Consider the following 27,343-nt stretch of genomic DNA (forward strand, 5'->3'; position numbering starts at 1 on the left):
AGTATGACGCACAACGTAACAAACTTTTTTGGCGCCAAAAATAACCGGAAATGACGCAATCGTGTGAAAGGTCTCGGCGTCAAGTAAAATGAATGACGAAATTGCGTCAGACGTATTTTTCCACGCCAAGAATGACGCAATAATGTTTATCATTTGACGCACCCGCGGGCCTAATACCGCCCGCAATTTGCAAGAAGTAGTCAATTGAAAAAAAGACTAAACCCCAGGTAAGAAATAAATTCTTAAAAAAATGTATATATTCCCCAAATATGAAACACATGAACCTGACTCATGGCAAATATAAGTACAATACATATATTTAGAATTTTATATAAAATGCATAAAGTGCCAAACCATAGCTGAGGTGTCTTAAGTAATAAAAAACATACTTACCCAAAGACACCCATACACATATAGCAGATAGACAAACCAGTACTGAAACAGTTATCAGTAGAGGTAATGGTACATGAGAGTATATCGTCGATCTGAAAAGGGAGGTAGGAGATGAATCTCTACGACCGATAACAGAGAACCTATTAAATAGACCCCTGTTAGGGAAATCATTGTATTCAATAAGTGATACTCCCTTCACGTCCCTCTGACATTCGCTGTACACTGAGAGGAATCGGGCTTCAACAATGCTGAGAAGCGCATATCAACATAGAAATCTTAGCACAAACTTACTTCACCACCTCCATAGGAGGCAAAGTTTGTAAAACTGAATTGTGGGTGTGGTGAGGGGTGTATTTATAGGCATTTTGAGGTTTGGGAAACTTTGCCCCTCCTGGTAGGATTGTATATCCCATACGTCACTAGCTCATGGACTCTTGCCAATTACATGAAAGAAAAGTATATTCATGGTTCAGGGTGACCTTCCAGTAAGAGGTACAGTTCAAGAACAAACATGATCACCTTGTCTGCTTTCAGTTTTTTAAGGAAGGAGGGATTGTCATAGCCTTTAGCTTGTCGCGCCTCCTGCAGGTGGTTAATCATCCAAACATTTTTTCTCTGTTTTGCAAGATCAAGTGGTGACTCTCCCTAAAAGAAAAAATAAAAGGAGAAATACAAAAACTTAATTGTATCCATACATGAATGAGAGTGAAGTTTCCTTGTACATAGTATGGACACAACATTATCTGTGAAAGTCTTCAGTATTGCGGGGTCCCTCAAAGAATTGTAGGAAACCACACTTTAGCCTGAGAGCTGTTAAATTTGTTTTGCTGGGTACTGGATTAGAAGATCATCAGGCCCAAAAGTCTTGAAAAACTGGTGAATATATAATTTTATTTTCCATTAAACTTGACTTTAAATTAAAGGGGCATAAACCCCACAATTTATTAAATGATTCATATAGAGCATGTGATTTTAAACAACTTTCCAATTTACGTATATTATCTAATTTTATTGTTCTCTCTATATTCTTTGTTGAAAAGGATACCTAGGTAGACTGAGGAGCTACTGATTGGTTCCTGCACAGAAATGCCTCATGTTATTGGCTCACCCAATGCATTAACTACATCCCAGTAAAGCATTGCTGCTGCTTCAAACAAGTATACCAAGAAAATAAAGCAAATAAGATGATAAATAAATTGGAAAGTTGTTTAAAACTACATTCTCTATCTGAATCAAGAAATAAATAAATCATTTTGTTTTTCATGTCCCTTTAAGGTATAAACAAACAAAGAAGGTAAAAACAAGTGGCAATAACAATAAAAAATATAAAATTATGCTTACCTGATAATTTTCTTTTCTTCCTTGGGAAAGAGTCCACAGCCGCATTCATTACTTATGGGAATATATAAGAACCTGGCCACCGGTCAAAGGCTTAAATACTTAAATACTCCTCCCACTTGCCCTATCCCCCAGTCATTCAGCCGAGGAACAAGGAACAGTGGAAGAAGCATAAGGTGAAAAAAAGAAGATAAAAAACGCCGCCTCAAAAACGTGGGGGGGGGGGGGGGGGGGGGGGGATTGTGGACTCTTTCCCACGGAAGAAAATAAAATGATCAGGTAAGCATAATTTATGTTTGTTTTTCTTCCTAATGGGAAAGAGTCCACAGCCGCATTCATTACTTATGGGAAATTTATACCCAAGCCAAAGAGGACACAGAATGTCAAAACGGGAGGGTAAGAGGCGAACCACATGAAGGCACCACCTAAAACACACATTCCCAAAGCAAAAACAAAATTTATGCTTACCTGATAAATTTCTCTCTCTTGTGGTGTATCCAGTCCACGGGTTCATCCATTACTTGTGGGATATTCTCCTTCCCAACAGGAAGCTGCAAGAGGACACCAACAGCAGAGCTGTCTATATAGCTCCTCCCCTAACTGCCACCCCCAGTCATTCGACCGAAGACAAGCAAGAAAAAACAAAATTTATGCTTACCTGATAAATTCCTTTCTCCTGTAGTGTGGTCAGTCCACGGGTCATCATTACTTCTGGGATATTAACTCCTCCCCAACAGGAAGTGCAAGAGGATTCACCCAGCAGAGCTGCTATATAGCTCCTCCCCTCTACGTCACACCCAGTCATTCGACCGAGAACCAACGAGAAAGGAGAAGCCAAAGGGTGCAGTGGTGACTGGAGTATAATTTAAAAATGTTTGACCTGCCATAAAAAACAGGGCGGGCCGTGGGCAGACCACACAACAGGAGAAAGGAAATTATAAGGTAAGCAAAAAATTTTTTTTCTCCTGTTAAGTGTGGTCAGTCCACGGGTCATCATTACTTCTGGGATACCAATACCAAAGCTAAAGTACACGGATGACGGGAGGGACAGGCAGGCTCTTTATACGGAAGGAACCACTGCCTGAAGAACCTTTCTCCCAAAAACAGCCTCCGAAGAAGCAAAAGTGTCAAATTTGTAAAATTTGGAAAAAGTATGAAGAGAAGACCAAGTTGCAGCCTTGCAAATCTGTTCAACAGAAGCCTCATTCTTAAAGGCCCATGTGGAAGCCACAGCTCTAGTAGAATGAGCTGTAATTCTTTCAGGAGGCTGCTGTCCAGCAGTCTCATAGGCTAAACTTATTATGCTACGAAGCCAAAAAGAGAGAGAGGTAGCCAAAGCTTTTTGACCTCTCCTCTGACCAGAATAAACGACAAACAGGGAAGACGTTTGTCGAAAATCCTTAGTTGCCTGTAGATAAAATTTCAGGGCACGGACTACATCTAGATTGTGTAGAAGACGTTCCTTCTTCGAAGAAGGATTAGGACACAAAGATGGAACAATAATCTCTTGATTGATATTCCTGTTAGTGACCACCTTAGGTAAGAACCCAGGTTTAGTACGCAGAACTACCTTGTCTGAATGAAAAATCAGATAAGGAGAATCACAATGTAAGGCAGATAACTCAGAGACTCTTCGAGCCGAGGAAATAGCCATTAAAAATAGAACTTTCCAAGATAACAGCTTGATATCAATGGAATGAAGGGGTTCAAACGGAACACCCTGTAAAACATTAAGAACTAAGTTCAAACTCCATGGTGGAGCAACAGTTTTAAACACAGGCTTGATCCTAGCTAAAGCCTGACAAAAAGCTTGAACGTCCGGAACCTCTGACAGACGTTTGTGTAAAAGAATGGACAGAGCTGAAATCTGTCCCTTTAAGGAACTAGCGGATAACCCCTTTTCTAAACCTTCTTGTAGAAAAGACAATATCCTAGGAATCCTAACCTTACTCCATGAGTAACTCTTGGATTCGCACCAATATAAGTATTTACGCCATATTTTATGGTAAATCTTTCTGGTAACAGGCTTCCTAGCCTGTATTAAGGTATCAATTACTGACTCAGAAAACCCACGTTTTGATAAAATCAAGCGTTCAATTTCCAAGCAGTCAGCTTCAGAGAAATTAGATTTTGATGTTTGAAGGGACCCCGGATCAGAAGGTCCTGTCTCAGAGGCAGAGACCAAGGTGGACAGGATGACATGTCCACTAGATCTGCATACCAAGTCCTGCGTGGCCATGCAGGCGCCATTAGAATCACTGATGCTCTCTCCTGTTTGATTCTGGCAATCAATCGAGGAAGCATCGGGAAGGGTGGAAACACATAAGCCATCCCGAAGGTCCAAGGTGCTGTCAAAGCATCTATCAGAACCGCTCCCGGATCCCTGGATCTGGACCCGTAACGAGGAAGCTTGGCGTTCTGTCGAGACGCCATGAGATCTATCTCTGGTTTGCCCCAACGTCGAAGAATTTGGGCAAAAACCTCCGGGTGAAGTTCCCACTCCCCCGGATGAAAAGTCTGACGACTTAGGAAATCCGCCTCCCAGTTCTCCACTCCCGGGATGTGGATTGCTGACAGGTGGCAAGAGTGAGACTCTGCCCAGCGAATTATCTTTGATACTTCCATCATTGCTAGGGAGCTTCTTGTCCCTCCCTGATGGTTGATGTAAGCTACAGTCGTGATGTTGTCCGACTGAAACCTGATGAACCCCCGAGTTGTTAACTGGGGCCAAGCCAGAAGGGCATTGAGAACTGCTCTCAATTCCAGAATGTTTATTGGCAGGAGACTCTCCTCCTGATTCCATTGGCCCTGAGCCTTCAGAGAATTCCAGACAGCGCCCCAACCTAGTAGGCTGGCGTCTGTTGTTACAATTGTCCAGTCTGGCCTGCTGAATGGCATCCCCCTGGACAGATGTGGCCGAGAAAGCCACCATAGAAGAGAATTTCTGGTCTCTTGATCCAGATTCAGAGTAGGGGACAAGTCTGAGTAATCCCCATTCCACTGACTTAGCATGCACAATTGCAGCGGTCTGAGATGTAGGCGTGCAAAGGGTACTATGTCCATTGCCGCTACCATTAAGCCGATCACCTCCATGCATTGAGCTACTGACGGGTGTTGAATGGAATGAAGGACACGGCATGCATTTTGAAGCTTTGTTAACCTGTCTTCTGTCAGGTAAATCTTCATTTCTACAGAATCTATAAGAGTCCCCAAGAAGGGAACTCTTGTGAGTGGAAAGAGAGAACTCTTCTTTTCGTTCACCTTCCATCCATGCGACCTTAGAAATGCCAGTACTAACTCTGTATGAGACTTGGCAGTTTGAAAGCTTGAAGCTTGTATCAGAATGTCGTCTAGGTACGGAGCTACCGAAATTCCTCGCGGTCTTAGTACCGCCAGAAGAGCACCCAGAACCTTTGTGAAGATTCTTGGAGCCGTAGCCAATCCGAATGGAAGAGCTACAAACTGGTAATGCCTGTCTAGGAAGGCAAACCTTAGATACCGGTAATGATCTTTGTGAATCGGTATGTGAAGGTAAGCATCCTTTAAATCCACTGTGGTCATGTACTGACCCTTTTGGATCATGGGTAAGATTGTCCGAATAGTTTCCATTTTGAACGATGGAACTCTTAGGAATTTGTTTAGGATCTTTAAATCCAAGATTGGTCTGAAAGTTCCCTCTTTTTTGGGAACCACAAACAGATTTGAGTAAAACCCTTGTCCTTGTTCTGACCGCGGAACCGGATGGATTACTCCCATTAGTAAAAGATCTTGTACACAGCGTAGAAACGCCTCTTTCTTTATCTGGCTTGTTGACAACCTTGACAGATGAAATCTCCCTTTTGGGGGAGAGAATTTGAAGTCCAGAAGATATCCCTGAGATATGATCTCTAACGCCCAGGGATCCTGGACATCTCTTGCCCAAGCCTGGGCGAAGAGAGAAAGTCTGCCCCCCACTAGATCCGTTCCCGGATCGGGGGCCCTCAATTCATGCTGTCTTAGGGGCAGCAGCAGGTTTCCTGGCCTGCTTGCCCTTGTTCCAGGACTGGTTAGGTTTCCAGCCTTGTCTGTAGCGAGCAACAGCTCCTTCCTGTTTTGGTGCAGAGGAAGTTGATGCTGCTCCTGCTTTGAAATTACGAAAGGAACGAAAATTATACTGTCTAGCCTTAGGTTTGGCTCTGTCTTGAGGCAGGGCATGGCCTTTACCTCCTGTAATGTCAGCGATAATTTCTTTCAACCCGGGCCCGAATAAGGTCTGCCCTTTGAAAGGTATGTTAAGTAATTTAGAAGTAACGTCAGCTGACCAGGATTTTAGCCACAGTGCTCTGCGTGCCTGAATGGCGAATCCGGAATTCTTAGCCGTAAGTTTAGTTAAATGTACTACGGCATCCGAAATAAATGAATTAGCTAGCTTAAGTGTCTTAAGCTTGTTTGAAATCTCATCTATAGTTATTGAATCAAGAGTCTCTTCCAGGGACTCGGACCAAAAAGTGGCCGCGGCCGTGACAGACGCAATACATGCAAGGGGTTGCAATATAAAACCTTGTTGAACAAACATTTTCTTAAGGTAACCCTCTAATTTTTTATCCATTGGATCTGAAAAGGCACAGCTATCCTCCACCGGGATAGTGGTACGCTTAGCCAGAGTAGAAACCGCTCCCTCCACCTTAGGGACCGTCTGCCATAAGTCCCGTGTGGTGGCGTCTATTGGAAACATTTTTCTAAACACAGGAGGGGGGGAAAAGGGTACACCGGGCCTATCCCACTCCTTAGTAATTATCTCTGTAAGCCTCTTAGGTATAGGAAATACGTCAGTACTCGCCGGTACCGCATAGTATCTATCCAGCCTACATAATTTCTCTGGGATTGCAACGGTGTTACAATCATTTAGAGCTGCTAATACCTCCCCTAACAGTACACGGAGGTTTTCGAGTTTAAACTTAAAATTAGAAATGTCTGAATCCATTCTATTGGGATCAGAACCGTCACCTGCTGATTGAAGCTCTCCGTCCTCATGTTCAGCATACTGTGACGCAGTATCAGACATGGCCCTATTATCAACAGCGCACTCTGTTCTTACCCCAGAGTGATCACGCTTACCTCTTAGTTCTGGTAATTTAGCCAAAACTTCAGTCATAACATTAGCCATATCCTGTAATGTGATTTGTAATGGCCGCCCTGATGTACTCGGCGCCACAATATCACGCACCTCCCGAGCGGGAGATGCAGGTACTGACACGTGAGGCGAGTTAGTCGGCATAACTCTCCCCTCGTTGTTTGGTGAAATATGTTCAATTTGTACAGATTGACTTTTATTTAAAGTAGCATCAATGCAATTAGTACATAAATTTCTATTGGGCTCCACTTTGGCTTTAGCACATATAGCACAGAGATATTCCTCTGAATCAGACATGTTTAACACACTAGCAAATAAACTAGCAACTTGGAAATACTTTTGAAAGTAATTTACAAATAATATGAAAACGTACTGTGCCTTTAAGAAGCACAGAAAAAAGTTATGACAGTTGAGAAATAATAAACTGAGAAACTATAACATCAAATCTTTTCCGGTAAAAACACAATTTTAGCAAAGGATTGCCCCCATTAGTAATGGATAACTAACCCTGATAGCAGAAAAAAGTACAGAAATAAACGTTTTTTTATCACAGTCAGCTACAATCTCACAGCTCTGCTGTGAGTGATTACCTCCCTCAAAATAAGTTTTGAAGACCCCTGAGCTCTGTAGAGACGAACCGGATCATGCAGGGAAGACAAGAGACTTCTGACTGAATTTTTTGATGCGTAGCAAAAGCGCCAAAATAGGCCCCTCCCCCTCACACACAACAGTGAGGGAGATCAGTAAACTGTCTTAAATTAAATAAAACGACTGCCAAGTGGAAAAAAACAGTGCCCAAAACATTTTTTCACCCAGTACCTCAGAAAATTAAACGATTTAACATGCCAGCAAAAACGTTTAACATCAAAAAAATGAAATGTCATTAGAAAGCCTGTTGCTAGTCACTGCAAATTAGGCTAAAGTCTTATGCATACAGTATTATCCCAGTGAAGTGCCATTCCCCAGAATACTGAAGTGTAAAATATACATACATGACAGCCTGATACCAGTTGCTACTACTGCATTTAAGGCTGAGTTTACATTATATCGGTATGGCAGAATTTTCTCAGTCAATTCCATTGTCAGAAAATAATATGCTGCTACATACCTCTTTGCAGATTAACCTGCCCGCTGTCCCCTGATCTGAAGTTTACCTCACTCCTCAGATGGCCGAGAACAGCAATATGATCTTAACTACGCCGGCTAAAATCATACAAAAAACTCAGGTAGATTCTTCTTCAAATTCTACCAGAGAAGGAACAACACACTCCGGTGCTGTTATAAAATAACAAACTTTTGATTGAAGGTATAAAACTAAGTATAATCACCACAGTCCTCTCACACATCCTATCTATTAGTTGGGTGCAAGAGAATGACTGGGTGTGACGTAGAGGGGAGGAGCTATATAGCAGCTCTGCTGGGTGAATCCTCTTGCACTTCCTGTTGGGGAGGAGTTAATATCCCAGAAGTAATGATGACCCGTGGACTGACCACACTTAACAGGAGAAAATGAGAAACTATAGGGTGCAGTGGTGACTGTAGTTTAAAAATAAAAAACACCTGCCTTAAAAGTGACAGGGCGGGCCGTGGACTGGATACACCACAAGAGAAAAATTTATCAGGTAAGCATGAATTTTGTTTTCTCTTGTAAGGTGTATCCAGTCCACGGGTTCATCCATTACTTGTGGGATACCAATACCAAAGCTTTAGGACACGAATGAAGGGAGGGACAAGGCAGGAACTTAAACGGAAGGCACCACTGCCTGCAAGACCTTTGTCCCAAAAATAGCCTCCGAGGAAGCAAAAGTATCAAATTTGTAGAATTTAGAAAAAGTATGAAGCGAAGACCAAGTAGCCGCCTTACAAATCTGTTCAACAGAAGCCTCATTTTTAAAAGCCCATGTGGAAGCTACCGCTCTAGTGGAATGAGCTGTAATTCTTTCAGGAGGCTGCTGGCCAGCAGTCTCATAAGCTAAACGGATTATGCTTCTCAGCCAAAAGGAAAGAGAAGATGCCGAAGCCTTTTGGCCTCTCCTCTGTCCAGAGTAGACAACAAACAATGCAGATGTTTGACGAAAATCTTTAGTAGCTTGTAAATAAAACTTTAAAGCACGAACCACGTCAAGATTGTGTAATAGACGTTCCTTCTTTGAAGAAGGATTAGAACACAGTGACGGAACAACAATCTCCTGATTGATATTCTTATTAGATACCACCTTAGGAAGAAACCCAGGTTTGGTACGCAAAACTACCTTATCTGCATGGAAGATCAGATGAGGGGAATCACACTGTAAGGCAGATAACTCTGAAACTCTTCGAGCCGAAGAGATAGCTACCAAAAACAGAACTTTCTAAGATAAAAGCTTGATATCTATGGAATGCAGAGGTTCAAACGGAACCCCTTGAAGAACTTTAAGAACTAAATTTAAACTCCATGGCGGAGCAAAAGGTTTAAACACAGACTTGATCCTAACTAAAGCCTGACAAAACGCCTGAACGTCTGGAACATCTACCAGACGCTTGTGCAGAAGAATAGACAGAGCAGAAATCTGTCCCTTTAAGGAACTAGCTGACAATGCCTTCTCCAATCCTTCTTGGAGAAAGGATAATATACTAGGAATCCTGATCTTACTCCATGAGTAACCCTTGGATTCACACCAATGAAGATATTTACACCATATCTTATGATAGATTTTCCTGGTGACAGGCTTTCGAGCCTGAATCAAGGTATCAATGACCGACTCGGAGAAACCACGTTTTGATAAAATCAAGCGTCAATCTCCAAGCAGTCAGCCGCAGAGAAATTAGATTTGTATGTTTGAAAGGGCCTTGGAGTAGAAGGTCCTGCCTCAGCGAAAGGATGACATGTCCACCAGATCTGCATACCAAGTCCTGCGTGGCCACGCAGGTGCTATCAAAATCACTAAAGCTCTCTCCTGCTTGATCTTGGCAATCAGACGAGGGAGGAGAGGAAATGGTGGGAACACATAAGCCAGGCTGAAGGACCAGGGCACTGCTAGAGCATCTATCAGCGCTGCCTGGGGATCCCTTGACCTGGACCCGTAACAAGGAAGCTTGGCGTTCTGACGAGACACCATCAGATCCAGTTCTGGTTTGCCCCATAGTTGGATCAGCTGGGCAAATACCTCCGGATGGAGCTCCCACTCCCCCGGATGAAAAGTCTGCCAACTTAGAAAATCCGCCTCCCAGTTCTCTACACCTGGTATATGGATAGCTGAGAGATGGCAAGAGTGAACCTCTGCCCATATAATTATCTTTGAAACCTCCAACATTGCCAGGGGGCTTCTTGTTCTCCCCTGATGGTTGATATAGGCTACAGTTGTGATATTGTCCGACTGAAATCTGATTAACCTGACCGCAGCTAGTTGAGGCCAAGCCTGAAGAGCATTGAATATCGCTTTCAGCTCCAGAATATTTAATCGGAAGGAGGGCTTCCTCCAGAGTCCACGAACCCTGAGCCTTCAGGGAGTTCCAGACTGCGCTCCCAGCCCAGAAGGCTGGCATCGGTCAACAATATAGTCCACTCTGGCCTGCGGAAACTCATTCCCCTGGACAGATGGACCCGAGATAACCACCAGAGAAGAGAATCCCTGGTCTCTTGATCCAGATTTAGCAGAGGGGACAAATCTGTGTAGTCCCCATTCCACTGATTGAGCATGCAAAGTTGCAGTGGTCTGAGATGTAGGCAGGCAAACGGAACTATGTCCATTGCCGCTACCATTAGGCCGATTACTTCCATACACTGAGCCACTGACGGCCGAAAAGTGGAATGAAGAGCACGGCAGAAAGTTAGAAGCTTTGATAACCTGAGCTCTGTCAGAAAAATTTTCATTTCTACTGAATCTATCAGTGTTCCTAGGAAGGAAACTATTGTGAGAGGGGAGAGAGAACTCTTTTCTTCGTTCACCTTCCACCCGTGAGACCTCAGAAAGGCCAGAACAATGTCCATATGGGACTTGGCGATTTGAAAAGTCGATGCCTATATCAGAATGTCATCTAAGTAAGGAGCCACCGCTATGCCTCATGGCCTTAGAACCGCCAGTAGGGACCCTAGAACCTTTGTAAAGATTCTTGGTGCCGTGGCTAGCCCAAAGGGAAGAGCAACAAACTGGTAATGCCTGTCTAGGAAGGCGAACCTGAGGAACTGATGATTATTTCTGTGAATCGGAATGTGGAGATAAGCATCCTTTAAGTCCACAGTAGTCATAAATTGACCCTCCTGGATCATAGGAGAATGGTTCGGATAGTCTCCATCTTGAAGGATGGGACTCTGAGAAATTTGTTTAGGATCTTGAGATCCAAGATTGGTCTGAAAGTTCCCTCTTTTTTGGGAACTATAAACAGATTTGAATAGAAGCCCTGCCCCTGTTCCTCCCTTGGAACTGGGTGGATCACTCCCATAACCAGTAGGTCTTTAACACAACGTAAGAATGCCTCTCTCTTTATCTGGTTTACAGATAATTGTGAGAGATGAAATCTTCCTTTTGGAGATGAAGCTTTGAAGTCCAGAAGATATCCCTGGGAAAAAAACTCTAATGCCCAGGGATCCTGGACGTCTCTTGCCCAAGCCTGGGCGAAGAGAGAAAGTCTGCCCCCTACTAGATCCGGTCCCGGATCGGGCTTACTCCTTCATGCTGTCTTAGAGGCGGCAGCAGGTTTTTTGGCCTGCTTCCCCTTGTTCCAAGCCTGGTTCGGTCTCCAGACTGGTTTGGACTGGGCGAAATTTCCCTCTTGTTTCGCATTAGAGGATGCTGAAGCTGCGCCACTTTTGAAGTTTCGAAATGAACGAAAATTATTCTGTTTGGTCCTTAATTTATTGGACCTATCCTGAGGAAGGGCATGACCTTTTCCTCCAGTAATATCAGAAATGATCTCCTTCAGGCCTGGCCCGAATAGGGTCTGTCCTTTGAAGGGGGTGTTAAGAAGCTTAGACTTTGAAGTAATGTCTGCTGACCAGGACTTAAGCCATAGAGCCCTGCGCGCCAGAATGGCAAAACCTGAATTCTTAGCCGCTAGTTTGGTTAGATGAAAAACGGCGTCAGAAATAAAGGAATTGGCTAACTTGAGAGCTTTAATCCTGTCTAAAATATCATCTAACGGGGTCTCCACCTGTAGAGCCTCCTCAAGAGACTCAAACCAAAAAGCCGCTGCAGCAGTAACTGGGGCAATTAATGCAAGAGGCTGGAGAATAAAACCTTGATGGATAAACATTTTCTTAAGGAGACCCTCCAATTTTTTATCGATAGGAACTAAGAACTGTCCTCGACGGGGATAGTTGTACGCTTAGCTAGGGTAGAGACTGCTCCCTCCACCTTAGGGACCGTCTGCCACGAGTCCCGTATGGCGGCATCTATGTGAAACATCTTTTTGAAAGCAGGAGGGGGAGAGAATGGTACACCTGGTCTATCCTATTCCTTAGTAATAATTTCCGAAAACCTCTTAGGGACTGGAAAAACATCAGTGTAAACAGGCACTGCAAAGTATTTGTCCATTTTACACAATTTCTCTGGAACTACAATAGGGTCACAGTCATCCAGAGTCGCTAAAACCTCCCTGAGCAATAAGCGGAGGTGTTCAAGCTTAAATTTAAAGGCTGTCATTTCAGAATCGGACTGAAGTAACGTCTTCCCTGAATCTGAAATCTCATCCTCAGAGAGCAACTCCCTTGCCACGGCTTCGGTGCATTTTGAGGGTATATCGGACATAGCTACTAAAGCGTCAGAAAGCTCTATATTTGTTCTAGCCCCAGAGCCGTCTCACTTTCCTTGTAACCCTGGCAGTTTGGACAATACCTCTGTGAGGGTATTATTCATAACTGCCGCCATGTCTTGTAAGGCAAACGCATTGGACGCGCTAGATGTACTTGGCGTCACTTGAGTGGAAGTCATAGGTTCTGACACGTGGGGAGAGCTAGATGGCATAACCTCCCTTTTGTCAGTCTGAGAAACCTCTGGCGATAAATCTTTAAATGCCATAATATGGTCTTTATAATTTATAGAAATTTCAGTACATTTGGTACACATTCTAAGAGGGGGTTCCACAATGGCTTCTAAACATATTGAACAAGGAGTTTCCTCTATGTCAGACATGTTTAACAGACTAGTAATGAGACCAGCAAGCTTGTAAAACACTTTAATAAATGTGAAACAGCAATTAAATAAAAACGGTACTGTGCCTTTAAGAGAACAAAACTATCACATAAACTGCAAAACAGTGTTAAAAAGTAGTAAACTCGGGGGCGTGTCCGTGCAGTGTCCTGGATAGGACGCAACTTCTGAGGGCTCCAGCAGAATCAACACTAATCCGCTGATTATTGTGTTCAAACAGCAAGAGTACAACTACCTATTATAAAGAAATCACGACTTGGGCAGATGTGCCCCTCTTGCTGTGTACATGACTTTGGTGACTCAGCTCGGAATCTTATGGCCTAGGGCAGCGGCCCATTGATAGGTATCCACCCCCCCCCGGGAAGAAACGGGTCATTGGTGCTGTCGGATAACTCCGACTTACCAATTCTTCACCAACATACAGCTCTAACAGAACAGAGGGCTGAAATTTAGCACCTTTATCAGCTGGGAAAAAGTGAAATCTTGCTTATACAACAAGCAGAGGATATCCAAAATGGCGGAGGTGCACAATCAGCTACGCCATGAGGACCTTATGGCAAGATTTACAGCGCGCATGTTAAAACTGATCGAGAGGGCTCCATATGAATTCTTAATGCAGCACCTGGAGGCTGAACAGGAGAGCAAGATATCGACTAGTGCTCCCTTACCGGGGAATACTCAGACAGGCTCTGTCACAGCTGACCCTTCTACTGCTACACATGAGTCTTCTGGAGCGGGGCACGCACAGATAGCAGACTCACCTCGCGGAGCACTCAGGATTACAACGCAGCTCCTACACAGGCAGACCTCCACTCCAAGTAAGAATTACAAAGCGCAACACGAGGAGGTGCCTCACCATCTGGAAATACCCCTAAAGATTACAGATCCTCAGGAACCTCAAAGTTGGATCGTCAGTGCCGCAACGCAGATATCAGCAAAAAAGGGCACAGCACTGCGGTCTCAACATAAAGCAAAGACCGTGTCAGATCTCACCAATGTGGGGATTTCGGAGGCAGCACCCAGGATTGGATCACCAAGAGACATACCATCATCCCTGATAGATCACGGCTATTTGTCGGCTTACTCTCCTGAGGCATCCGGAACAATAATTAAGGTACCAGAGACATTACTCAGTTTTGCAGGTCCTTCAACTTTAAAAGCCACACAAAACACTATCAGGAGATATATTTCTGTACTCTGGCCGTGCTGGCTTGGCAATTGCCCCATGTATGCACATACCACTATCGTCTATTATGGCCAGCTGGACACAGGGGGTTAACTGTAACTGTAGGTGAATGTGCCTCGGCCACCTGGCACAGTGGCTGATTAGGGCAACCACCGGTCAGAATAATTTTTTTGGCGAGGTGATCAAAATATGTTGTTAAAGGCTACATATGTTAATTTAAGAGATGAGTTCAAAGTTCAACACTGTTCTTAGTTTAACTCTGTTTGTATGTCTGTTATAATTGTAAACAACGTCTTTGCAAGCTTTATACAATGCACAGTAATGTTGGTTTAAAAACATGATCAGCTTGGTATATTGGCTTGTTTTAACACGCTTAGATTGGTGCAGATAAGGGCCCCATAGACTTAAATACCTATATGTAAGTATTTGCCTAACAGCCTGACAGTGATATTAACATGTAGTTAGATGAACTATGTTGATGGCAGCGTAAATACCCTGAGGATGCTTACCACTGCCCTGTTTTATAGCCCTAAATAGAATAATATACCCTCTAGTATACCCAGTATTGTGACTTGTGCTCTGTGTGTATACCCTCAAACTAGTTCACATTAAACACTAACTGCCATCTTTCAGTTGCTCAGTCTTACAGTCAAATATAGGCTGTGGGCGATCAGTCTCAGCCGAAGTTGGGAGTGAACCACTTTAATTGGACCTATTAGACCCCTCGCTCTTCTCTCTCTTCCTCTGATCCCCCTATTGAGTCAAACTTTGTACACATATGCACCTTATATGATTTATATATGAATATGATCATAGGCCCATGCGAGGTCTGTATAACTAATTTGGGTTTCCTGAGAAATACACTGTAGTGAAGAGAGTAACCTGATATGCATAAACTGCGACTTGCGGGATACATTAAATGTCTTATGTTTACAACCGCTAATGTAATGCTCTTGCTGCACGCTATGTATATCCAGTTCACGCTGTGTATGTTTACCTGACCCCAGATGGATGATCACTCTCTGTTTCTCACAGATTTTTATCCTAAAAATTGTATATTTAAATTGTTTGTTTCCCTTACCCCTAGTTCTCCCCCCCATTACCATATATTCCCAATATTGTTCACATGAGTATCTGTTACAGACCCAAGAGTGGTCTACATAGTAAGAAACTTGGGATCAATTGGGACATACACTAAACTTGAAAGGTGTCTTCAAATGTTGAAATGAATATTTATAAGCATCCCTCACACCTTTATACAGTTTGTACAACGGACTATTGTGACAAAGCATTTTACTGTAACAGTTTCGATGTACTATGTGCACAATTATTTTATGCCGTGTATGCATTGTTTATCAAAATAAAGCTCTTTTGAAAATTAAAAAAAAAAAAAAGTAGTAAACTCTTCGAAATTTTTACAGTGTGTATAAGGGACTAAAGCAGCATTGCACCCCACTTGCAAATGGATGATTAACCCTTTAGGCCCCAAAACGGATTTGAAAAAATTTAAAAAACCGTTAATAAACAGTTAAACAGCTTGCCACAGCTCTGCTGTGGCTCCTACCTGCCCTCAAATACGATTTAGGAAAGGAATAAGCCCTCTATAGTGGTCCTCAGATGCCAGAGGACTCCTTTAGGGAAGCTGGATGTCTCAGTCTGAATATGAACTGTGCATCTAGAGCACAAAAATAGGCCCCTCTCACCATGCACTCGATGTCAGAGGGCCTTAAGAAAATACTCCTAGGAGTATCTGACTAGCCATGTGGAAACTAGGCCCCAAAAAAACGATTTATCACCCTCAGAGAAAAAAAAACGTTTTTTCTATATAACATGTAAACGTTTTGTCACTAAGAAATATGAGTATTAACATGAATATTACCCTTTTTTGTAAGCATGATCCCAGTCGTTAAATCACTGCATCAGGCTTACCTCAATTATACAAGGCTCTGTCAGCATTTTCTAGAACTTATCTCTCTAGAAATATATATACTGAAAATACCTCAAAGCAGGTACTCTGCAAACCGTTCCCCCAACTGAAGTCTTTCCCATACTCTTCAGTTATGCGTGAGAAAAGCAATGGACCTTAGTTACAAACCGCTAAGATCATCAACCTCCAGGCAGATTCTTCTTCTAAATTATGCCTGAGAGTAAAACAGTACAACGCCGGTACCGTTTAAAAATAAACTTTTGATTGAAGGTAAAACTACACTAAGTCACCACATATCTCTTGATACTTCCTATCTTGTCGAGAGCTGCAAGAGAATGACTGGGGGTGGCAGTTAGGGGAGAAGCTATATAGACAGCTCTGCTGTGGGTGTCCTCTTGCAGCTTCCTGTTGGGAAGGAGAATATCCCACAAGTAATGGATGAACCCGTGGACTGGATACACCTTACAAAAGAAAGCCCTGTTTCGTCCAAAAACAGGGAACAATAACTATTTGAAAAAAACAAAAAAAACAGCTCCATTGACGCAAAGCTACCAACAGTCCATAGAACCTGGATAGTTACCACAAATAGACACAGCCGAGATCACTGACCCAGAGGACACCATCTCTCAGAGGCAACATCTCAGCTGCAGCCCCTCAAACAGCAACAAACCTAACAGAGAGAGGAAAACCCCAGGTCATCCAGAAGACAACCCGACTCAGTTCGACAAGCATACTCTAATCCATGTCCCAAAGATGGAGACATCATCAGAATACCAGAAAATGACCCGAAGAGAACAAACAAATCTCAAGGACCAGCAGGGACCAACAGCAATTCCATGAAAAACCCGGTCACCAAGAGAAAAAACCTTTACCGGCGAACCAGATTAACACCAAAAAAAGAAAAACCCAGTCCCACACCCCAGCCCGCAGGAGACTGAGGGTGCCACACAAGCAAGGATCAATTCCATAGATGGAAAAAAAATCAATGAAATAGATGCCGGGAATAAAGGAGAAGATAGTGGTGCAAACAGAGAAGGCAGAGCCCCTCTCTAAAAGAAATAGTAACATGTCGCTCTTGTGCAACCAAGACAGCACAGACCAATGCAATACCACTACAGGCCAAAGAGCAGCATATCATCATCACCGATCAAATTTCTGCCAACATAAGGATCCCAAAGATCCAAATCCCCCAGAGGGTTGAGGAACACACCAACTGGTACCAAAACAGCTAATCAGCAGTCAAGCTAAATAGCAACCAATGAGCAGATAGCAGTAACCGGTTTCAATTGCATACCTTCCACCTTTCCGGCAAAAATCCGGGTCAACAGGCTGCAATGGTCATCAAACCGGAAACACCGCACAAAAAAAGGGGGAGGAAAATAACCAGTCGCCTAAGAAAAAAAAGGCAACCAGAACTCTGACATATAACATCCAGCAAATGGGGAATAAAAAATCCCAACAGGCAAACCCATCTCTGAAAACCCAAGGACCACCGGGTAGAATTACTCGCACAGAGAGCAAAGAGACCCCCAGCCAAAGATATGAGACAGGAAGTACACGTCCCCAGAACCCCCAAATCATCCACAGATTATTACCCAGACACTAAATGCCCAAAGGGCGCCCTCCGTCATAAGGGACCGACACAAGCCATAGGGGGATAACAAAACAGACCTACTGTGTAAGACCTCAGAGACACTCTCTCGAAGCCCCTAACACAGACAGCAGCAAACTGCAGAAGGGGAAAATGTCCCACATACTAACCAATTGGCCATAGTAGAAGCACTCAACAGGTCTAAAACGAAACCAGGAAACAATGAAGACAATAGGGCAAAGGACTCTTAGATACAAACCCCGAAGCCCACGCTCACAACAGGGTAACAAACCGGAAATGTCCAAACTCCCCAAAAGGAGAGACAAGGAAATTCATCCATCCAAACCCCGATTTTCAAGGAAAACAACAGGGACAAGAAGAGAAAGTAGGAACCAGGCCATCAAAGCCCTCAAATCCCCTCAGACTCACACTGAGATCTAAAAGAGAAGAACCCAGATGCTACAAGTCGGAATCCCACAGCAAGACTCCCTGAGTCAGCGCTGACCGACTATCTCGTCAAGGAAGACACTGCGATGAAAACACACAACACTAAATTCACCGGGACTAGACACCGAGGACAGAGGTCATCCCAGTCCTTAACCCCAAGAAAAAAGGGACGCCAGAACCCTAGCAGCAACAGCTAAAAGTTGAGCCATGCAATTCGAGCAGAAAAGCTCCGAGAGGCGAAGATAGTGAGACTAACCACCTCTATATATGTCATTTCAATCAAGAATTATGTAGGACTCACAAAGAGTTCACAGATCGATCAAGCCGCCAGTCGAGGACAACGAGGCAAAAAGCATCTCAAAATGGCATAACCGCACCTACCAGTAAGGACCACACCCCTCTGCCCGGGATGCAAGGAGACACGGCGAGACACCACCAGTCCCGTATGCCGGGAGCAGAACTGCCACAGGCCAGCCCAAGCGCTTCCAACAACCAGACCCTAAGGTCTAAATGAAGTATTTTTTATTTTTTTTAAAAAATTGAAACCAACAACTGAAACAAGTAAATCAGCAGGTCCCGCCGGACCAGCCAGTCACAACGTGCGTCACTTAACAAGCAACAAGGCACACAAACGCTCCGGATGAAAATCCTGGAAAAACTTCCATAGAAGAACTAGTTTGAGCAATCCCAGAATTCCCTAGGGAAAACAAAAACAGAAAGTAAATAATCCTGATCTGATAAAAGAAAAATCAAGGGCACCCGTAAGCATCCGCCTAGAAGGAAACAAGTATCTGCGGTACCTGCCAAACAGAGACCGTAACCTTCAGAAAAAAGACTGGGAAAGCTCACAGTAGACTGACTGGAGAAAAAGCAACCCCACTAGCCTACCTCGAAGAACCCTGAGAGGAACAAGAAGGGGCCCGATGATACAGAAAAGGATCCCCCAATAAATTAAACAGACGTCATAGCAGAATTCGCAGCTGCACAGTCCTGTAACAAAACGAACATGGAGGAACAATCACCCCCCGGGGGAAATATAATAGTGCCATTGATGGTCTGAACACCCGGAATAGGAAGACAGGCACATAACTAAGGAAATTTCAGGGTCCTGCAGGCGAATCAACGCCATTAAAATATTAAAACGAAAATGCCCCGCCATCTCCGGGGGGAAAAGTCCACCCTGCGCGGAGGAGACATCACCATCGGGGTCACCCGTAAAGGTAAAAGGAGTGTGCGATTGGGAAGGTGCCTCCTGAGGGACAAAGCCCCCAGAGGCCGATGGCTCAGAAGGTCCAGGGTCCCCCGAGCCCGAGGGACCCGGCAAACCATGCCGGCACGAGAGACAAGATTGGCAGACTTGCGATAACAGGACCAAATTACAGCCTGCATCTGAGTACGCCCAGTTACCAGATGCCCCACGGAATCTAAAAAGGGCGCCACCTGAAGGCGGCAAGACTAAACAACTAAGCAAGTCTAAATAAAAACAAATTATACCATAACTCGAAAGAGAAGGTCAAGGCCATGTCGACAGAACAAGGCATTATGTAGTACATAGAAAACGATACATGTCTCAGCCTCTGAGCCCAAATCCCTCTATACAAGTAGGATAATCACATAAAAAACATGATAAATAACCTATCCCTGTTCACAAATTCCCCAAAAAGGGGAGATAATCCCTTGATTCCTAGATCGAAAAAGAAGGTGCCTCAGTGAGGACCATACTTAACTGTCATAATAAATCAGATTACAGCAATGTAATAAAATGAAACGTTCTTACCGGAATCCATGCCATGGAACAGGAACACGGCCCTCCAAGTGTGACGAATAGTAGCATTGCCTCCGTCATGGACTTGAGAGAAAAACAGCAGGTAGCGAAGCGAAGTACGGCAACGCCAAGTGCTGAAGAGGAGCTGTGAATACGAGTCGGGATGGTGTCGCAGGAGAAGCTCCCACTGCATCTCCGGACTCTCACTTTCGCCCAGGCCCTCCACAAGAGGCTGATAGGACTACTTAAAACTCCTGTCTTGTGTCGGTAGCACCCTCCATAAGAGACAAATAAAAATAAATTAAATTAAATAAAAGGAAAAAACTTCTGACACTTCTCTGCCAACCTCCTGGGACGAAAGGCAAAGAATGACTGGGGGATAGAGGAAGTGGGAGGAGCTTTTAAGCCTTTGGCTGGTGGGTCTTTGCCTCCTCCTGGTGGCCAGGTTCTTATTTCCCATAAGTAATGAATGCGGCTGTGGGCTCCTTCCCATTAGGAAGAATTGATACATTTAATGTAGAAGTAAATCTAAGAACTTTGGCAAAAATAGTCAAAAGAATGACAAACAGAATAAATTTATGTTCTATAGTGGGTAAGTAAGAGTTCAGGCCTTAACCCAAATTCAGTTATTAAATCCACAAACTTTTTCCAACCTAGATTGCGCATGTTTAATTAAAGGGCAACTAAATACAATATAACTGAATAAATGACAAATACACAAGTTACTATTTTGACATACACAAGATACTATTTTTCCTCCCACTGTATCATGTGACAGCCATCAGCCAATAAAAAATGCATACGTTTACACTGTGCACTTTTGCACATACTCAGTAAGAGCTTTTTTTTAGTTTTTATTTTAATTGCATGCTTTATGTGAATCATGAGTGGCCCTTTAAACAGTATATACACAACAATGAAAAACATAATTTATGCTTACCTGATAAATTTATTTCTCTTGTAGTGTGTTTATTCCACGGGTCATCCATTACTTATGGGATATATTCTCCTTCCCAACAGGAAGTTGCAAGAGGATCACCCAAGCAGAGCTGCTATATAGCTCCTCCCCTCACATGTCATATCCAGTCATTCGACCGAAACAAGACGAGAAAGGAGAAACTATAGGGTGCAGTGGTGACAGGAGTTATAATTTTAAAATTTAGAACCTGCCTCAAAAAGACAGGGCGGGCCGTGGACTGAACACACTACAAGAGAAATAAATTAATCAGGTAAGCATAAATTATGTTTTCTCTTGTTAAGTGTGTTCAGTCCACGGGTCATCCATTACTTATGGGATACCAATACCAAAGCTAAAGTACACGGATGATGGGAGGGACAAGGCAGGAACATTAAACAGAAGGAACCACTGCCTGTAGAACCTTTCTCCCAAAAACAGCCTCCGAAGAAGCAAAAGTCTCAAATTTGTAAAATTTGGAAAAAGTATGAAGTGAAGACCAAGTTGCAGCCTTGCAAATCTGTTCAACAGAGGCCTCATTCTTAAAGGCCCAGGTGGAAGCCACAGCTCTAGTGGAATGAGCTGTAATTCTTTCGGGGGGCTGCTGACCAGCAGTCTCGTAGGCTAAGCGTATTATGCTACGAAGCCAAAAGGAGAGAGAGGTAGCCGAAGCCTTTTGACCTCTCCTCTGTCCAGAGTAAAAGACAGAGAAGAAGTTTGTCGAAAATCTTTAGTTGCCTGTAAGTAGAACTTCAGGGCACGGACCACGTCTAGATTATGTAAAAGACGTTCCTTCTTTGAAGAAGGATTAGGACATAATGATGGAACAACAATCTCTTGATTGATATTCCTGTTAGAAACAACCTTAGGTAAAAACCCAGGTTTAGTACGCAGGACTACCTTGTCTGAATGAAAGATCAGATAAGGAGAATCACAATGTAAGGCAGATAACTCAGACTTTTCGAGCCGAGGAAACAGCCATCAAAAACAGAACTTTCCACGATAAAAGCTTAATATCAATGGAATGAAGGGGTTCAAACGGAACACCCTGAAGAACTTTAAGAACCAAGTTTAAGCTCCACGGAGGAGCAACAGCTTTAAACACAGGCTTAATCCTAGCCAAAGCCTGACAAAAAGCCTGGACGTCTGGATTCTCTGCCAGACGCTTGTGCAAAAGAATAGACAGAGCAGAAATCTGTCCCTTTAGTGAACTAGCGGATAAGCCCTTTTCTAAACCCTCTTGTAGAAAAGACAATATCCTAGGAATCCTAACCTTACTCCATGAGTAACTCTTGGATTCACACCAATATAAATATTTACGCCATATCTTGTGGTAAATTTTTCTGGTAACAGGTTTCCGAGCCTGTATTAATGTATCAATAACCGAATCCGAAAACCCAAGCTTTGATAAAAATCAAGCGTTCAATCTCCAAGCAGTCAGCCTCAGAGAAATTAAGTTTGGATGGTTGAAAGGACCCTGAATTAGAAGGTCCTGCCTCAGATGTAGAGACCATGGTGGACAGGACGACATGTCCACTAGGTCTGCATACCAGGTCCTGCGTGGCCACGCAGGCGCTATCAGAATCACCGATGCTCTCTCCTGTTTGATCCTGGCAATAAGTCGAGGTAGCAACGGAAAAGGTGGAAACACATAAGCTATGTTGAAAACCCAAGGGGCTGCTAGTGCATCTACCAGCACCGTTCCCGGGTCCCTGGACCTGGATCCGTAACAAGGAAGCTTGGCGTTCTGGCGAGATGTCATGAGATCCAGATCCGGTTTGCCCCAACGACGAATCAGTTGAGCAAATACCTCCGGGTGAAGTTCCCACTCTCCAAGCCTGGGATGTAGATCGCTGACAGGTGGCAAGAGTGAGACTCTGCCCAGCGAATTATCTTTGAGACTTCCAACATCGCTAGGGAACTCCTGGTTCCCCCTTGATGATTGATGTAAGCCACAGTCGTGATGTTGTCCGACTGAAATCTGATGAACCTCAGTGTTGCTAACTGAGGCCAAGCTAGAAGAGCATTGAATATTGCTCTTAATTCTAGAATGTTTATTGGGAGGAGTTTCTCCTCCTGAGTCCACGATCCCTGAGCCTTCAGGGAGTTCCAGACTGCTCCCCAGCCTAGTAGGCTGGCATCTGTTGTTACAATCGTCCAATCTGGTCTGCGAAAAACATAATTTATGTAAGAACTTACCTGATAAATGAATTTCTTTCATATTAGCAAGAGTCCATGAGCTAGTGACGTATGGGATATACATTCCTACCAGGAGGGGCAAAGTTTCCCAAACCTCAAAATGCCTATAAATACACCCCTCACCACACCCACAATTCAGTTTAACGAATAGCCAAGAAGTGGGGTGATAAGAAAAAAGTGCGAAAGCATATAAAATAAGGAATTGGAATAATTGTGCTTTATACAAAATCATAACCACCACAAAAAAAGGGCGGGCCTCATGGACTCTTGCTAATATGAAAGAAATGAATTTATCAGGTAAGTTCTTACATAAATTATGTTTTCTTTCATGTAATTAGCAAGAGTCCATGAGCTAGTGACGTATGGGATAATGATTACCCAAGATGTGGATCTTTCCACACAAGAGTCACTAGAGAGGGAGGGATAAAATAAAGACAGCCAATTCCTGCTGAAAAAAATCCACACCCAAAATAAAGTTTAACGAAAAACATAAGCAGAAGATTCAAACTGAAACCGCTGCCTGAAGTACTTCTCTACCAAAAACTGCTTCAGAAGAAGAAAATACATCAAAATGGTAGAATTTAGTAAAGTATGCAAAGAGGACCAAGTTGCTGCTTTGCAAATCTGATCAACCGAAGCTTCATTCCTAAACGCCCAGGAAGTAGAAACTGACCTAGTAGAATGAGGTGTAATTCTCTGAGGCGGAGTTTTACCCGACTCAACATAGGCAAGATGAATTAAAGATTTCAACCAAGATGCCAAAGAAATGGCAGAAGCTTTCTGGCCTTTTCTAGAACCGGAAAAGATAACAAATAGACTAGAAGTCTTTCTGAAAGATTTAGTAGCTTCAACATAATATTTCAAAGCTCTAACAACATCCAAAGAATGCAACGATTTCTCCTTAGAATTCTTAGGATTAGGACATAATGAAGGAACCACAATTTCTCTACTAATGTTGTTGGAATTCACAACTTTAGGTAAAAATTCAAAAGAAGTTCGCAACACCGCCTTATCCTGATGAAAAATCAGAAAAGGAGACTCACAAGAAAGAGCAGATAATTCAGAAACTCTTCTGGCAGAAGAGATGGCCAAAAGGAACAAAACTTTCCAAGAAAGTAATTTAATGTCCAATGAATGCATAGGTTCAAACGGAGGAGCTTGAAGAGCCCCCAGAACCAAATTCAAACTCCAAGGAGGAGAAATTGACTTAATGACAGGTTTTATACGAACCAAAGCTTGTACAAAACAATGAATATCAGGAAGAATAGCAATCTTTCTGTGAAAAAGAACAGAAAGAGCAGAGATTTGTCCTTTCAAGGAACTTGCGGACAAACCTTTATCTAAACCATCCTGAAGAAACTGTAAAATTCTCGGAATTCTGAAAGAATGCCAAGAAAAATGATGAGAAATACACCAAGAAATATAAGTCTTCCAGACTCTATAATATATCTCTCTGGATACAGATTTACGAGCCTGTAACATAGTATTAATCACAGCGTCAGAGAAACCTCTTTGACGAAGAATCAAGCGTTCAATCTCCATACCATTAAATTTAAGGATTTCAGATCCTGATGGAAAAAAGGACCTTGTGACAGAAGGTCTGGTCTTAACGGAAGAGTCCACGGTTGGCAAGAGGCCATCCGGACAAGATCCGCATACCAAAACCTGTGAGGCCATGCCGGAGCTACCAGCAGAACAAACGAGCATTCCTTCAGAATCTTGGAGATTACTCTTGGAAGAAGAACTAGGGGCGGAAAGATATAGGCAGGATGATACTTCCAAGGAAGTGATAATGCATCCACTGCCTCCGCCTGAGGATCCCGGGATCTGGACAGATACCTGGGAAGTTTCTTGTTTAGATGGGACGCCATCAAATCTATTTCTGGAAGTTCCCACATTTGAACGATCTGAAGAAATACCTCTGGGTGAAGAGACCATTCGCCCGGATGCAACGTTTGGCGACTGAGATAATCCGCTTCCCAATTGTCTACACCTGGGATATGAACCGCAGAGATTAGACAGGAGCTGGATTCCGCCCAAACCAAAATTCGAGATACTTCTTTCATAGCCAGAGGACTGTGAGTTCCTCGATGATTGATGTATGCCACAGTTGTGACATTGTCTGTCTGAAAACAAATTAACGATTCTCTCTTCAGAAGAGGCCAAAACTGAAGAGCTCTGAAAATTGCACGGAGTTCCAAAATATTGATCGGTAATCTCACCTCCTGAGATTCCCAAACTCCTTGTGCCGTCAGAGATCCCCACACAGCTCCCCAACCTGTGAGACTTGCATCTGTTGAAATTACAGTCCAGGTCGGAAGCACAAAAGAAGCCCCCTGAATTAAACGATGGTGATCTGTCCACCACGTTAGAGAGTGTCGAACAATCGGTTTTAAAGATATTAATTGAGATATCTGTGTAATCCTTGCACCATTGATTCAGCATACAAAGCTGAAGAGGTCGCATGTGAAAACGAGCAAAGGGGATCGCGTCCGATGCAGCAGTCATAAGACCTAGAATTTCCATGCATAAGGCTACCGAAGGGAATGATTGTGACTGAAGGTTTCGACAAGCTGCCATCAGTTTTAGACGCCTCTTGTCTGTTAAAGACAGAGTCATGGACACTGAATCTATTTGGAAACCCAGAAAGGTTACCCTTGTCTGAGGAATCAATGAACTTTTTGGTAAATTGATCCTCCAACCATGATCTTGAAGAAACAACACAAGTCGATTCGTATGAAATTCTGCTAAATGTAAAGACTGAGCAAGTACCAAGATATCGTCCAAATAAGGAAATACCACAATACCCTGTTCTCTGATTACAGACAGAAGGGCACCGAGAACCTTTGTAAAAATTCTTGGAGCTGTAGCAAGGCCAAACGGCAGAGCCACAAACTGGTAATGCTTGTCCAGAAAAGAGAATCTCAGGAACCGATAATGATCCGGATGAATCGGAATATGCAGATATGCATCCTGTAAATCTATTGTGGACATATAATTCCCTTGCTGAACAAAAGGCAAAATAGTCCTTACAGTTACCATCTTGAACGTTGGTATCCTTACATAACGATTCAATATTTTTAGATCCAGAACTGGTCTGAAGGAATTCTCCTTCTTTGGTACAATGAAGAGATTTGAATAAAACCCCATCCCCTGTTCCTGAACTGGAACTGGCATAATTACTCCAGTCAACTCTAGATCTGAAACACAATTCAGAAATGCTTGAGCTTTTACTGGATTTACTGGGACACGGGAAAGAAAAAATCTCTTTGCAGGAGGTCTCATCTTGAAACCAATTCTGTACCCTTCTGAAACAATGTTCTGAATCCAAAGATTGTGAACAGAATTGATCCAAATTTCTCTGAAAAAACGTAACCTGCCCCCTACCAGCTGAGCTGGAATGAGGGCCGCACCTTCATGTGGACTTAGAAGCAGGCTTTGCCTTTCTGGCTGGCTTGGATTTATTCCAGATTGGAGATGGTTTCCAAACTGAAACTGCTCCTGAGGATGAAGGATCAGGTTTTTTTTCTTTGTTGAAACGAAAGGAACGAAAACGATTATTAGCTCTGTTTTTACCCTTAGATTTTTTTATCCTGTGGTAAAAAAGTTCCTTTCCCACCAGTAACAGTTGAAATAATAGAATCCAACTGAGAACCAAATAATTTGTTACCCTGGAAAGAAATGGAAAGTAGAGTTGATTTAGAAGCCATATCAGCATTCCAAGTCTTAAGCCATAAAGCTCTTCTAGCTAAAATAGCTAGAGACATAAACCTGACATCAACTCTGATAATATCAAAGATGGCATCACAGATAAAATTATTAGCATGCTGAAGAAGAATAATAATATCATGAGAATCATGATGTGTTACTTGTTGCGCTAAGGTTTCCAACCAAAAAGTTGAAGCTGCAGCAACATCAGCCAAAGATATAGCAGGTCTAAGAAGATTACCTGAACACAGATAAGCTTTTCTTAGAAAGGACTCAATTTTCCTATCTAAAGGATCCTTAAACGAAGTACCATCTGACGTAGGAATAGTAGTACGTTTAGCAAGGGTAGAAATAGCCCCATCAACTTTAGGGATTTTGTCCCAAAATTCTAATCTGTCAGACGGCACAGGATATAATTGCTTAAAACGTTTAGAGGGAGTAAATGAATTACCCAATTTATCCCATTCTTTGGAAATTACTGCAGAAATAGCATTAGGAACAGGAAAAACTTCTGGAATAACCACAGGAGATTTAAATACCTTATCCAAACGTTTAGAATTAGTATCAAGAGGACCAGAATCCTCTATTTCTAA

General features: G+C 43.1%; 1 protein-coding gene across 1 annotated transcript in view; it reads right to left on the minus strand.

Annotated features, from left to right (window-relative positions):
- ZDHHC17 (zinc finger DHHC-type palmitoyltransferase 17) overlaps positions 1-27,343 on the minus strand; it is a 306,091-nt gene that overhangs the window by 185,480 nt on the left and 93,268 nt on the right. Inside the window, exon 4 of the mRNA XM_053716763.1 lies at positions 913-1,038. Within this exon, the coding sequence (XP_053572738.1) occupies positions 913-1,038 (126 nt within the window). The remainder of the gene's footprint in view (positions 1-912; positions 1,039-27,343) is intronic.

Source organism: Bombina bombina, chromosome 6, assembly GCF_027579735.1.
Source record: "Bombina bombina isolate aBomBom1 chromosome 6, aBomBom1.pri, whole genome shotgun sequence".
Taxonomy (NCBI): domain Eukaryota; kingdom Metazoa; phylum Chordata; class Amphibia; order Anura; family Bombinatoridae; genus Bombina; species Bombina bombina.